The sequence below is a fragment of the Notothenia rossii genome (genome assembly GCF_949606895.1).
Source record: "Notothenia rossii genome assembly, chromosome: 4".
Taxonomy (NCBI): domain Eukaryota; kingdom Metazoa; phylum Chordata; class Actinopteri; order Perciformes; family Nototheniidae; genus Notothenia; species Notothenia rossii.
Genome location: NC_136902.1, coordinates 75,825,190 through 75,839,042, shown reverse-complemented (window position 1 = coordinate 75,839,042; position 13,853 = coordinate 75,825,190). Strand labels below are relative to the sequence as shown.

General features: G+C 41.3%; 1 protein-coding gene across 7 annotated transcripts in view; it reads left to right on the top strand.

Moving 5' to 3' along the window:
• The window catches only part of LOC307035863 (muscleblind-like protein 1), a 124,609-nt gene that overhangs the window by 71,559 nt on the left and 39,197 nt on the right, over positions 1-13,853 (top strand). For 6 of the 7 annotated variants that reach the window (XM_079675677.1, XM_079675676.1, XM_079675681.1 and 3 more), the window contains exon 2: positions 2,251-3,255. The exons of the other annotated variant lie outside the window; for it this stretch is intronic. In XM_079675677.1, the coding sequence (XP_079531803.1) occupies positions 3,082-3,255 (174 nt within the window). In that variant the 5' untranslated portion in view covers positions 2,251-3,081. The remainder of the gene's footprint in view (positions 1-2,250; positions 3,256-13,853) is intronic. 7 annotated transcript variants of the gene reach the window in all.

The window sequence follows — 13,853 nt, the reverse complement described above, 5'->3', positions numbered from 1 at the left end:
TCACCTATGGTCATGAAGGATGGGTCATGACCGAAAGAACGAGATCGCGGGTACAAGCGGCCGAGATGGGTTTTCTCCGCAGGGTGGCTGGTGTCTCCCTTAGGGATAAGGTGAGAAGTTCGGTCATCAGGGAGGGACTCAGAGTTGAACCGCTCCTCCTTCGCGTCGAAAGGAGCCAGTTGAGGTGGTTCGGGCACCTAGTTAGAATGCCACCTGGGCGCCTCCCTAGGGAGGTGCTCCAGGCACGTCCAGCTGGGAAGAGACCAAGGGGTAGACCTAGAACCAGATGGAGGGATTATATCTCTTCGCTGGCCTGGGAGCGCCTTGGGATCCCCCAGTCAGAGCTGGTTGATGTGGCCAGGGAAAAGAAAGTTTGGGGCTCTCTGCTGGAGCTGCTACCTCCGCGACCCGACCACGGATAAGCGGGAGAAAATGGATGGATAAAAAATAAGCATATCTGGAAGTACGCGCCAGAAACCCCTCATGTGTTTTATAGCGGCGTTAGCATGACCCACACTCAGAACGGCCACAAATGAACAGCATTATTTTTGCTCCTACCATCCTAACATCTGGTCATCTTTGGTGTAATTCAAAAGTTATAGCAAAGGTCAGAAAGTGAGTAAGAATAAACGATGTAGAAGACCAATTTGGTACCCCACATTTTAAGGATTGGTGATGGTTTCCCTCTCTGTATTATCCCTACCACAGTCTTCCTGCCAGATGCAGTGGACTGCCCTGGCCTTAAAACTCACAGCCTAAAATAACCCTGTGCTGAAAAAGTAGTTCACCACAAATGTGACCAGCCTGAATACGAGAAGAGAGCATGACACAAAGGAGTATTTTTACTTTATTATTTGTATTCCCTCCTCTCTTGCTTCTCTCTTTTACTTCTGGTCAAGTTTAATCAAAATCACCAGTTTTATGCAGTAATAATGATTCCAGATTCAATCATTGGATGCTCTATTACTGTTACATATAATTACTCTTGTGTTTGTTGTGTTCAGGGTAGTTTTTTGGTTAATAGCTTTATCATTTTTATCGTACAATTTACCCTTTAAATCTTACTCTTCAGTTAATGATTTCTTTCAGTTTCAAGAATGTGTTGTGATAGTAGTCTGAGAGAAAATATACTAACTTCACTAACATCTAGGAAGCAAACCTTAGCTCCTGCAGCAGGCTAATAATAGTCTGCTAAGATTGAAACTTTTCCCAGGCAAGATAGTATCAACTATCAGAGAAATGTGTTACATTTTTCACTGAAACAAAGTTCATACCATTGTATGTTGCACATCTTTTATAAAGGTTATTTGTATTTTAGGCATGCGCCCTTACACACGTTGGTCTGGTTGCGTTAAGGGTAATAACAGTGCAGTGCATGTCAGCATATTCAAGGCATTACATCTGAGCGTGGGGGCTTAGAAGTAATCTAGCCACATGTGGGATGTAGGGTTCAGGGCCCTACTATAAGTGAAGCAGCTGTATGAGATTTGGGGGGCAGTCTGTTCTTTCAATATCCGAAAATGTGAGCAGAGAGGTCAGGAAGTGTTGGATTAGTGGGTTAAAGGAGCCTACAGTACATGACTGTGTGGCAAAACAGCAGAAATAGTTCACATTCCTTATTTTTCTCGTATACTGTCATCATCTAGTCCTTATCTCTTTTGTCTTTCATGGCCACCTGCCAGCAGTCCATCTCAACAGCTAATTGGAAGATGTATTATTTATCAAATCACTATTTGATACTCAAGAACTCGCTTGTTGTTATTGATAAGTATAATAAATGTAGTGTTTTCTTTCAAAGCACAAGCTCAAAACAGACATTAAGAAGTCCTAAGAAAGTGTTAAAGTCTGTCAAATGTTTTGTCTTTTGTTTCTGTAATAATGTTGACTGAGGCTGATATGTGTTAATAAGAATCACTAAAAATGACAAATGTTCTTCCGTTCCTCCCCTCTCTCTCTCTCTCTCCTTTGCTGTCGCCCTTTGTAATAAATTGTCTGCGCCTGAATGCGTGAGCTTTACTGTTAGCTATGGTGTTTGATTTTCAAGCTGAGAGCCCGGCGGTCTCTGAGGGCTAACGTAAGAGAGGATGTGCAAAATAATGACTTGGAAACATGTTCAAATAAAGCAGTTTGTATGAATCTAAATGTGTGCGGGAGAGCTTTGACATTAGGGTGTATGTGTGTTGCTGTGTTTGTTTGTGAGTGCAAGTTTTAAGCCGTGCCTCACTGACACTCTTCCCTCCTTTTTCACAGAGAGAATTGTGCCTTCTTTCGCTGACCCCTGTGGCTCTTTGGCTTCACTGAAGCCCCTCTGCCTCTGTGCCTGTCCATGTCTGCCTGAGGTGCCAGCCACACTCGAAGCCCCATGACTGCTACCGCCATCCACTGATCCAGTCTCCACACTACTGCCACATTCATCCTTCCCTCCGCTTTTTGCCAGCCAGACCTTATACCATCCATGCCAGTCAGCCCTCATCTGTGGAAGTCAACACCCCCAGACTCCTCTGCCGACCCAGCCTGACACCGAAGACAGACAGCATTAATCGGCTACTGGGATCGGAAGGAGATAACTGTCCCCTCCACCACAGCCTCATCCTTCTCAACCTCATCCTCCTATTCATATTTCTCCTTCGTCCTCCTCTCCTAAAGCCCTTCAGCTTTTCATCATGGGCCAGCTCGATCGATAATGTGTTTTGCCATTTGTCTCATCTGACAGTTCAGCAGAGGAGCGAGGCAAAAGCCAGAACTGGTGTGTGTGTTTGAGAAGGAAATCCAAAGAGATTACAAAGCAAACCCAAGAAGGCCGTCACCAGCCCAGGCCTTGGGTGACATGCTGTGAAGGATTTCTAATACAGCAACACAAAGACTCTTAGGATGGGGCGCAGGTGGTAGACAATTCCCAGGTCTTCACCTCAAAATCACAGCTTGGGGACAAAAAAACCTCTTAAAATAGCATTTTCCCATGTCCTTTACCTCTTCTTTCTCAATATTTGTCCCAGTGTCAATAGAAAAAAACAGACACAAACATAACTGCATTTGTTGGATATCTATTTCTATTGATCGACCCATCCTGCCTGGTTCGAGATGGCGGTAAATGTGACACAGATGCGGGACACAAAGTGGCTGACGTTGGAGGTTTGTCGAGAATTCCAGAGAGGAACCTGTTCACGACCGGACAGTGAGTGCAAGTTCGCCCACCCTGCCAAGAGCTGTCAAGTAGAAAACGGCAGAGTCATTGCCTGTTTTGACTCACTCAAGGTGAGTACGACAAACACCAATAACGTCCATTCATCACAGACTTGTCTTTTCTCAATTTCCTAGCATGCAGCGTTGACAAGAAATTGTTTTCAGTAGTTCTATTTTGGGGTTTTCGCAGATGCCAGAATGTGTTAGACCTAAAGAGGAGGTGGAGTAGGAAAACAGTAGTAGTATGTAGTACATTTAGTGAAAAGTGAGATATTGTTTCTTTATCCATGCACGTTTATGCCATGGGATAGGGATGAAAACATGCACATATAAAAACTGGGTGTATGTGTCTTGGTAAGCTGAGATGGGACAGCAATCGCAATAACATCTGTGAATCACAGTCAGAGTTTCCTTCACTGGCACATCATTTGAGTACAGGACTCTCAGTCGGCACAGAGGTTTTCTGTCTGATCGTCACTTCAACAGGCTGAATAGGAAATATAGAAATAGGGCAGCACTCTGTGTATTCTATAATTGTATGTAAGCCTGCTAGTGTATGTCTGTGTGTTATTTTGAGGTCATGCCACACAGTGGGGTGTTCTCAGAAGGCTCTGTAATTTACTCTCTATTTTTGCCCTGGCACTGGGACAACACACTCCCACCAGGCAGCTCTTTTCTCACTCTCTCCCTCGATCCCTAAGAGACAGAAAATCAAACAAGGGAACAAATAAGATGAGAAAGGAAAAATAAAGGGACAGAATCTAAAAGTTGGGAAATATTGTGGCATCCTATATGGACATATACACGTGTCAATAATGGGCAAGATCTTTGTGTCATTTTGTCACGCTAGGTGTCATCTGACACTGTCTCTTACAAATTCAATATACAGTATATGCTACAGTACAACATACACACAAGACTGGTGTTTGAGTCATCAATGAGTATTTCGCTTTTAGAGACAAAATCAAGAATTAATGAAGGTTTGTGGTTTAAGTTACATTTGAGACTAAGACCTGCAGCCACGCTAGCAGTTTGTGAGGCTGTATAATGTACTGTGTAATGTGCTGTATAGTTTTCACTTAAAGATGCACATATGTGCAAATGAGATCCAAAAACAACGTACAGCTCATATTCTCAGCCATAAACAGACTGTCCACAGTTTACAGTAATCATTCTCTGTGAAAATACATCTGCTCACACTTCATTTACTAGAGCAGTAGAAGAGAGTGTAAAGGGTCAGCTGTGGCAGCATGTGTCATGGCTGAGAGCCAAACATAAACCCTGGCCTCCTGTAATATAGTTTATGAGGACAAGTACATGTGTATACAAGTCACACGCAGAGAAATTGCACACATGGCATTCTAACACGCTCACACTGCTGCTTTTCAGCCTGCTGCCTCATTATTCCAGATCATGGAAATGTGTTGGATCGAGTGACATCAGCAAAGTCAATCTCAGTATTTTGGCTCAACTAAGCACAATGATTCTGAATCCTTAAAGTATGTCCACTGTGCTGTGCACATGCGCTGTAATTTGTCTTCTATCTGATTGGCAAGCAGGGTGTTATTCTCTGTAAATGGAGACAAGAGTTGGAAGTCAGTCGAGCCCATCCAGACCCCAGCTTACCTTGTTTTAAAACAGGGGGGAGATTTGACTGATAATCCAGGCATTGTGTTATTACAGTTCTGGGATGCTTGGATGCAGCTCCGATGGCTTGGGTGGGTTTGGTTGGGAAAGGTAAGGTAGGAATAGGAACGGGAGGCTGCAAGGGAATCGCATGGATCATGAAAACAGACATGCAGGCTGAGCCGAGAGGCTGAGAGCAGGAGCAGCAGGGAATGTGCGAGGAAGCGTAGCACTGTGCTTAGCGCCCTTCCCTTCTCTCAGTGCCAGGGCATTCCACAGTTTACCTCCCCTCTCTGCCTCCATGACAGAATGATATATCTGCTTTATCTGCAAATGGATTCATAATACACAGCTAGGCATGGAGAGAGGGGCAAGGGGATTTGGAAGGACGGATGGGAAGATTTAAAAAAAAAAAAGGAATGGATGATGGTACACGTGTCTTCGCACTCACAGACAATTTGGCATACAATCTACCGTTCATTCCTGATAAAAACGCAGGCTGGCAAAAGAACTGGGGGCCAGCTGGAGAAATGGAAAGGGATATGGATACTATTAATTCATTTTTCTCTTTGTATTCAGTTTTCCTTCTCATATTTACTAAAAACACTTTGTTCTGTATCGTTTTTCATTCTAAAACCTCAGTTTTCAGTTGCCAGTTGGTCCTTATGGTTAGATATCTTTATTTCTCTCTTATAAACTGTTTGAACTTTAAAAAATGTGTTTTTTATGCAGTGAATATAGTGGAAAGATTCAATCAACGGGTGGCGAGACGAAAGAGGCAAATAGGAAATATGTTAGAAGGAGAGGTCTGGAATTTCTCAGCACCAAAGAACATTTAGGAATCTGTCAGGGTACACAGCACAACTTAGAACAAATCAATGCAGAATTTGAGGTGCTGACTCAGTAAACATTTATGACTGCAGTCAAGTTTGAAAAGGCAAAAATAAACAAAAGTTTTGGACTTGACGGACAACTGTGATTACAGAAAACAAGGAGGTCTACAGTAGCTGCACTGTTCCTATACTAGGATGGGTTAAAAGCAGAGAACAAATTCCACGGTGTGGGCTGTGTGCTCTGTGTGACCATTAATCTCTCCGATTCTAATTGCTCGTCCTTTTGGCTCCTGACACAGGAATTCAGCAGCTTGTTGCTATTAGCAGCTGGGCATAAGGCTGCATTTCATTGTTAGAGAATAAAAAGCTAAAAGTTTAGGCTGACGCATTACCGGGGCCGTGACGGGAAACAGGTGAGAGTTAGCCAAAGAGCTACATTGGATTCACCAAAAAATGAGTTTTAAATACTTAAATTGGATTGGTGAAAATCACAGGAACCCCTTATAAACTACCTAAATTGTACAATGTTAAAAACATATTCATTTGTTTTGGGGTGTATGCTGTAATTATTGTTTTCATATCTACAAATATGTCTTTCTGTGCCGATTATAAATTAGCCATAAATATAAAATTGTTCTTCAATGGTAACATAAAGTCTAACAAGCCCATCCAGGAATGATACATGTAACACTAACCGACACTAAAAACGTAATGGATATGAATAAGTGGTGATTATTTAGAGTTATTCAGGGACGACACAGAAAGACGATTAAAAATAATTTTTTTCTTTCTCTTCTGACCAGATTTGTTGCATTTTGTTACAATGAGGTTTGAAAGACGTTTGACATTCAAAAGTATGTGTTTTATCATACTAATCTCAGACTCCTCTTATTCATTTTTGGGGTTTTTTGTACAATAATGTTTTTTTATTAGTGTCAAATTATGCAAATTTGAGTAAATAGTTACAGATAAGGGGAACTCACTGAAATACACACATTTTGTCTTTTAGGATTCAGTGTTTAGAAGTTAGCAACTTATGAAATTACATGTCTCATTCTTAACAATATTTTTAAATACTGTTTGAGAAATGTACATATGTAGTATTTGGGTGAAAAAGTGTTATTTTATTGTAATTACAAAATCAGATGGTATTTTATATTCTTAGCAAGGATACTTTTGGATTGCAGGCTTGGCAGATAGCTTAACACGGAAATAAACACCCAGGAGACAGCAGCTCAGTTTTGGATGTTTACTTAATAATTTCCATTTCAACTTCCATTTTGTAAAACTGAGACACAAACCAAATACAGTCTCGAGACGTTGTCGCTTTAAGCACTAAATACAAATAAGCAAGACTAAACAAACATTCCAAACAGCAGCGTACCTGTTAGCATAAATGCTACAAACATTTCAACTGCTGTTCACAGGCTAACAAGTTCAGCATCAGTCATTGTTCTACAGTACATGTTTTTTTAATATACTCAGTTTAAATGTGCAACTAAGACAATATAAGATTTGGTAATTACAGACCTAAAGACCCTAGGATTTGAGCAAGGATTTTTTTGACAGGAAACAACCCATGTGCTCCATAGACAGCCTGAAACAGGAAACTACGGCAAGCATTTATGGACACACAGTGCAAAACCCGATCTTGGCCTTACTTCAGTCCAACAGATGTCAGTGCATTTTGACGTGACAGCGAAAGGAGGAGATTCGTCTTGCTCCCCGCCTTGATATCTTGAGGTTACTGCGGCCCCTGTTGTCCATGGAGCCGCTCCTGGATGTAGTGCAGTAGGGTGGCGGTCACTGTTGCGTTCTCTGCACTGAACCTTTTTGTCAGTCTTTGGTTTGGTGGCTGTTGATGCACAACACCTAAAGCAAATGTTTGAATCCTTAAGATAGACTTTTCTCTCATCCAGACATTTGTACCTGAAACCACGGCATTTCCTGAGAGGGTGTGGTTTGTGGTCGAGTGGACATTGCTTATCTTGGTCGACAGCTCTTTTTTCTGTTGAGCTTTCGTAGCTGTTATCAAAGTCTGTCCTCCTTACGGAGAGTGGAGTTCTCATGTTGGGTTTGAAAGGCTCCTCAATCTTGCTTATACTCGGACCACCTGTGAGCTGGGCAAAGCTTGGATCATTGAGTATCTTGGCCTGGTCACAAACATACTTTGCAAAGATGAAGAATTGTGGATACGATACTCTGAGTGTTTCTTTGTAACTTGATGCTAGAGAGAGCAACTTGTCATGCAGGGAATAGGGCAGCTTTTGGACGATTGGGGTTATGCCACGAGATGTGTCTAAATCCATCTGCCTTGGCAGCTTCAAGCTCCAGAAGAATGTCTCCCAGCTCCCTCAACTTTAGATTTTCTCTGTTGATTTTTGGGAAATCATCAACTTTTTTGAGGAGTGCATTTCAGCATCAGGTGACCCACAACAATCTTCCAACCTTTGCCACAGCATATTTAAACCTGCTGCCGCATTATGGATGTGAACCGATCTGATTCTCTTTGCATGTTCAGAGGATTTTGGGCCAAGCCATTTACACAGGAGGTCAAGCTCTTCTCTTGATGACAGGTTCAAGCCCTCTGTGGAACTGAGGAATGATGCTTTCCAGGCCCAATAGTTTTCCGGCTGGTCATCAAACTGCAATAGCCCGGAGCTAACCATTTCCCGACGTATTAAATACTTGGCCAAATCTGCTGTAGCTGATGAATGAGACTCATTGGCTCCGGGTGAAACATCTGCATGTGGCTGAGCAGGTTGATGAACATGACTGGATGGTCTTTCTGCGTGTGACTGCTCATGATGGCTCTAGATGTTTCTGGATGGAACTTCAGCAGGGCGATATATCTGGCTGGCATCTCGCTCCTGATTGTGTGCATGTTGAGCAGGTAATTTAGGAAATTCACCTTCAATGAACTCACGTGGCTGTACAGCACCTCTTCCCATGTAGCCTTTAGCTTGCTCACCGTCGTCCATTGCTTGCTGGCGCCTCGGTGTGGGTATGGGTTGTGGTGTCTTTGAGTCTTGGTGAGTCAGGTGCTGGATTCCCTTTGTACCACTCAGTGTATGCACTCTTTAGGCTTGCACGATCTGGATCTCCATATGCACCCTCAGCAGCTGCTCCGAGAACTTCAGCTTCAGCGATGGCAACTGCAGCAGCACTTTCTAGCCGCAATGTGTTGAGACTAGCTTTAAGCTCCGCTTTCATTCTTGTAGCTTCAGGTGCGGCCTTCTGTTGTTCCTCGTCAATATATGCCTGTGCTTTAATCATGTCAGCTTCTCTTTGTGCAAAAGAGGCCTGGACACGTGCAGCCTCTGCTTTTGCACGAGCTCTAGCTAGCATCAAGTTGACTGAGGACATGCGGCTTGAACGTGAGGTGATGGAGCATTGTGATCGCGTTTCCAACTCATCATTGTTGTCTGCCATCATGTAGACCAGGGGTACTCAAACTTTTTTGTTAAAGGTCCACTTGTGAATTTTATACAAGGTCAATGGCCCGGATCAATGACAGTAAAGTCAACCCCCCCCCCACCCCTGGAGCGGAACAACGAAACTGAAATGAAGAAGCAGTTTCGGTGTGCTATGCATGGGGCCCCCTTGAGGGGTTTTCCCGACACGTTGTTGCAGTACATTAAAGGTTGTTTCATGTTGTCGTTGCTGTGGACCTTCTTAATCTTTTTTTATAGTAATAGAAATAGTTACGTTTATATCTTTTATTTTAAATGTATTTATTTATTTTATGTTTTGTGAGCTGAGCTGTGTGATTTTATATTGTACGTATCTCTCTGTACAGCACTTTGGTCTGGAGGTTTTAAAGTGCTATATAAATAAAGTTGGATTGGATTGGATTTTCTTTGGACGTAATCTTGTCTTTGTTTACATTAGCAAGCCTCGCTAACACTCAAAGCTAGCCTGTACTGGAGAGCACATGTGTTTAAAAAGCAGGAAATAAAAAAAGGAACTCACCTTGTGATAAACCCGCAAGAGAAAAAGCATTTGAGCTCCATACTGTTTCAGAAATAATCTTTGATGTGGTTTAGAACAGGATGGAGTTTTATCACAGCAGAATTTTACTTTATCTCCGGTAGAATTCTGATCAGGCATTAGCTCCGCCCACAGACATTTTTTGTATAGGTATGGCCCTACAATATATTTTTCCAATATAGCAAAATAGGTCCACTTTAATTTACATCAATTTTTTTTTATAATGGGACACAGGGTTCGGTCCGGATTGATTTGTAGTTCGGTCCGGATCCGGAGTTTGAGAAGCCCTGATGTAGACTGTAGCTTTGATGACGGAAGAATGCAGTTGTTTCTACATGCTTTTTGAATATACTCAGTTTAAAGGTGAGACTAAGACAATATAAGATTTGGTACTTACAGACATAAAGACCTTAGGATTTGAGCAAGGATTTTGTTGACAGGAAACAACCCATGTGCTCCATAGACAGCCTGAAACAGGAAACTACGGCAAGCATTTATGGAAACACAGTGCAAAACCCAAAACCCTTTGCAGGCCCTCTTAAAGGGGCAGCACAGTTTAGATTTAACCTCATTGTATGAAGCCTGGAAAAACACTTATAAAGTGTTTAAAGATTATATTTTATTGGCTTGTTGTCGAAGAAAGTGCTTTGTTGTCCGAAAGGAAAGGCACATAAATAAAACTAAGAAACTCTTATATTTTAAGTTCTAAAATGATTGTTCTCAAAGGTTTTCCAGACTGTTTTTAAATTAAGAACGACCTGCCTTGATTTGCCCCTGTCAAATGAAGACTATATAACCAATTTGAAAGTGTACAGATGAACACACATACACCGTTTCAGGATTCTTTGCGATTTAGCAAAAGACTCAGACATCAAAGTGTCCAGTTTTTTGAGTGTAAGACACTCCACAGCTATGTCCTTAAGTGAAAAGCTTGGAAAGGCGATGTTATTACCTGGGCCTAATGGTCACTCGGTGTATGCATGTATTGATATTAAACTTACCACATTGTTTGGGGGTCATTATACATGCCATTATCCTGATGCACCACTTGTCCTTGAGAATCATTTACCTTATTATTACAATAATATGGAGGATTTTTTAGTGTCAATACGGTGAAGCTGCTTGAAATGATGTGCCCATAATCACTTTGAACAGCATGTTCAAGGATATTATGGCTGTTGCCAGTACCAGTGTTTTTTAAAATATATTTCTTAAAAGTTGCATACATTAGAAGCACAATTTCCCTAGATGCATGAGAAGTATGGCTTAGCGTAGAAACATTAGGAAAGGTAGTTAACAGTGTTGCTTTGGTCTCCACCAAGTCCCTTTAGTGTAATAACTCCTAAAACACAAACACGGGGATGAATATACAAATACAATTAAAAAAACAACTACCGTCTGGGATATTATTAGAGAAGCATATTGTTACTAACAAAATATAAAGTATTTGTTTAAAATTCCCATAAGTAACAACATAATTAAAGACTTAAATTGTTCAAATACAAATAAAATAACAACTCGGCAGCTCCACAAGTACCGTCTGAAGCAACTTTAATGTACAGTATGTGTCATAAAAGCCCAGCGTTTTAACCAATGCAGTGTGTGTATTTACATCTGGTCACTGATTTAGAGATATGAGTAGCCCTTTTTTTCATCCATCGGAGTGATCAATAAGTATAGGCTTTATTTGAGAGAGTACAACTCACACACACACCCACAAACAGACGAACATGTTCATATTGACGTACTCACACCTGAGCAACGCAGGGTGAACTACATACACCATAGAGTTAGAGCGTCCTTGGAAAGACAAAAGAACGTTGAGGGTGAGCGCATAGGGAGAGAGGAAAGCAAGAAGAACAGATATAGAATAGGTAATGCAATGTGTATTGAAATGAGAGCCCAGCATTAGACAGAGGTGTGTGTTTGTGTCAGTGCTGTATATTGGAGAACAACTCTTTGAAAGGTAAACGTACTCCAACAGTGTTAATCTGCTCTGTATCTGTATTCTGTCATGCTCTCCACTCTCATCCTATTCTCTCATTACCTCTGTTAATCTGTCTCTACGTATGGTCTCTACTCACCCCCCCCCCCCCTCCTCTCTCAGGTTTTTTTTCCTTTCCCAGGCATCCACCACACTTTTGTTCCCATTTCACACCCATTGATTTTTATTTTTTTTCCTTTATCGTTTCCAACACATTTTAGGGAGACATTTATTTGTCTATGTCTTTTTATTTTGCAGTATTAACCATTAAGAAGAGATAAATCATGCTTTAACGATGGACACTGCTTACTTGTCCTCATTGTGCATCATTAAACTTGTCGTCCAAAACTTGAGTTTCCCTGTACGGACAACAATGACAGCACAGCGTTCAAAAGTATTCACTGAACTTAACTTTATTGTTTACAAACATAAAGGCAAGGCAAGGCTTTTCTTTATTTTATTGTTGTTGCTTAATCTGTAAAATGCAAGCTAGTTAGCCTAGGCAGGCACAGAGACTCTTCGCATAACATTTGGATAGCCATTGTTACTGCAGATTCCATCTGTATGTTGAATTGTATCTTTATACTGCTTTAATTTCAACATGAGAACCTCTGTTTTCTTTTTAGTTTAGGTGATGTTCATGCATGCTCACAAACATCAGTGTTAGCAATAGCAAGTGGGTTTACTCCTAACCATTATCATCTACCCTCTGCACATCCATTTATAGGATATATATTTTGGGCCCACCAAAATAAGACATACCATATCTGATTTCTCACTCAGCCCAGCCCACACAGGACATTATGAAATGAGGCTTCTATTAGCACTTTTCCATGAAGTAAGACGTGAAAACACAGCTAGCAGCTATTAACTTTTTCTGGCTCTATTCATTAGCAAGTCCTCCCTTGAAACATCTCCTCTAAATGTCGCTCTGTCCTCAGAGATGCCACAGTTTCTACATCCATCTGTGGATATGCTGCCTCAGCATAGATACACACACACATCTTTACACATGCTGCATCAGCATGGAGCCATGACATAACAACATTGGAGCCAAAATACATACAAGGGCATTCAGGAAAAGCCTCTCACCACAGGGAACCGTCTCTTTCTCCTTTTGGAATTCTTCATTCTTTCACTTTTAATCCTGAAACTACCAAATAAAGTAACCTCTAATTACTGACACTTTTCTAGGATTACGTATGTGTTTACAGCTGGAGGGCCCTAGATGTTTAGACAGTCTCAGGGTAATATCAGGATCTCTGCGTGCTATCGTGATGTCCCATTGCTACTGCTGCTCCCACTGCTACTGCTGCTGTGAACAGAATATCTAATTAGTTTATATTGCCATATCCATTCCTGCTTTAGTGTTGTCCCCCTCTCTGCCTCAGCAATCGAACTCCCTGTCTTTCTTTAAGTTCACTGATGCACACCATTTGTAATTATTTGAGATTGATGCAGTAAAACAAACATTTAAATTAGACTAAGGGCAAGTAAGGTGTACTACGATGAAGGGGGAAGTAGATGGAGAGCGGGAGCCACGAAGCATTTATTCCAGCCTGTCCTCCTCCAAAAAACGACCAAATGGGTTGATTGTTCAGCAGCTTATTACGACCTATAGTCACGTTTTAAAGTTTAGCACCTCTCGTGGTCGTGTAAGAAACAACGATTTGCGGCAATTGCAAATGCTCCGGAGGGTCTTATATTCACAAATAACCCTCTCTGGAAAATCCTAAATCGTAGGATAGTTTGGCCATTAAAATGCTTTTTGATTAGATTTATAGTGTATATTGTACTTTTAGAATCCACGTCCAGTGGATGTGTAGGATCTATACCAGGGATGGGCAAATGGCGGCCCACGGGCCGCATGCGGCCCCCACCTCCTCTTTTTGCAGCCCTCAGATTAATTTATAAACAACGTAATTAATAAAAAAGAAATATATATATATATATATATTTAATTTGTTTTACTTGTAGCACTGATACCGTCCACTAGACTCCTAGTTACGTCGCGAGCTGCGTACATGATTTCAAATACCGCAAAATAATCTGTGACGCATTTGTGTGTTTGTGTATTTGTGTTTTGTGTTTGAAACACCGGCTGTTGTTATGCCTGCTGTGACTTTAAGTTGCCGCTTGTAATTATGCCTTTACAAGCTTAAAAGTTGTATTTATCATCTGAATTTGGCGAAACAAGTTTAATATTCTTAAAACCAGGACTTTGTTTATTTGAAATC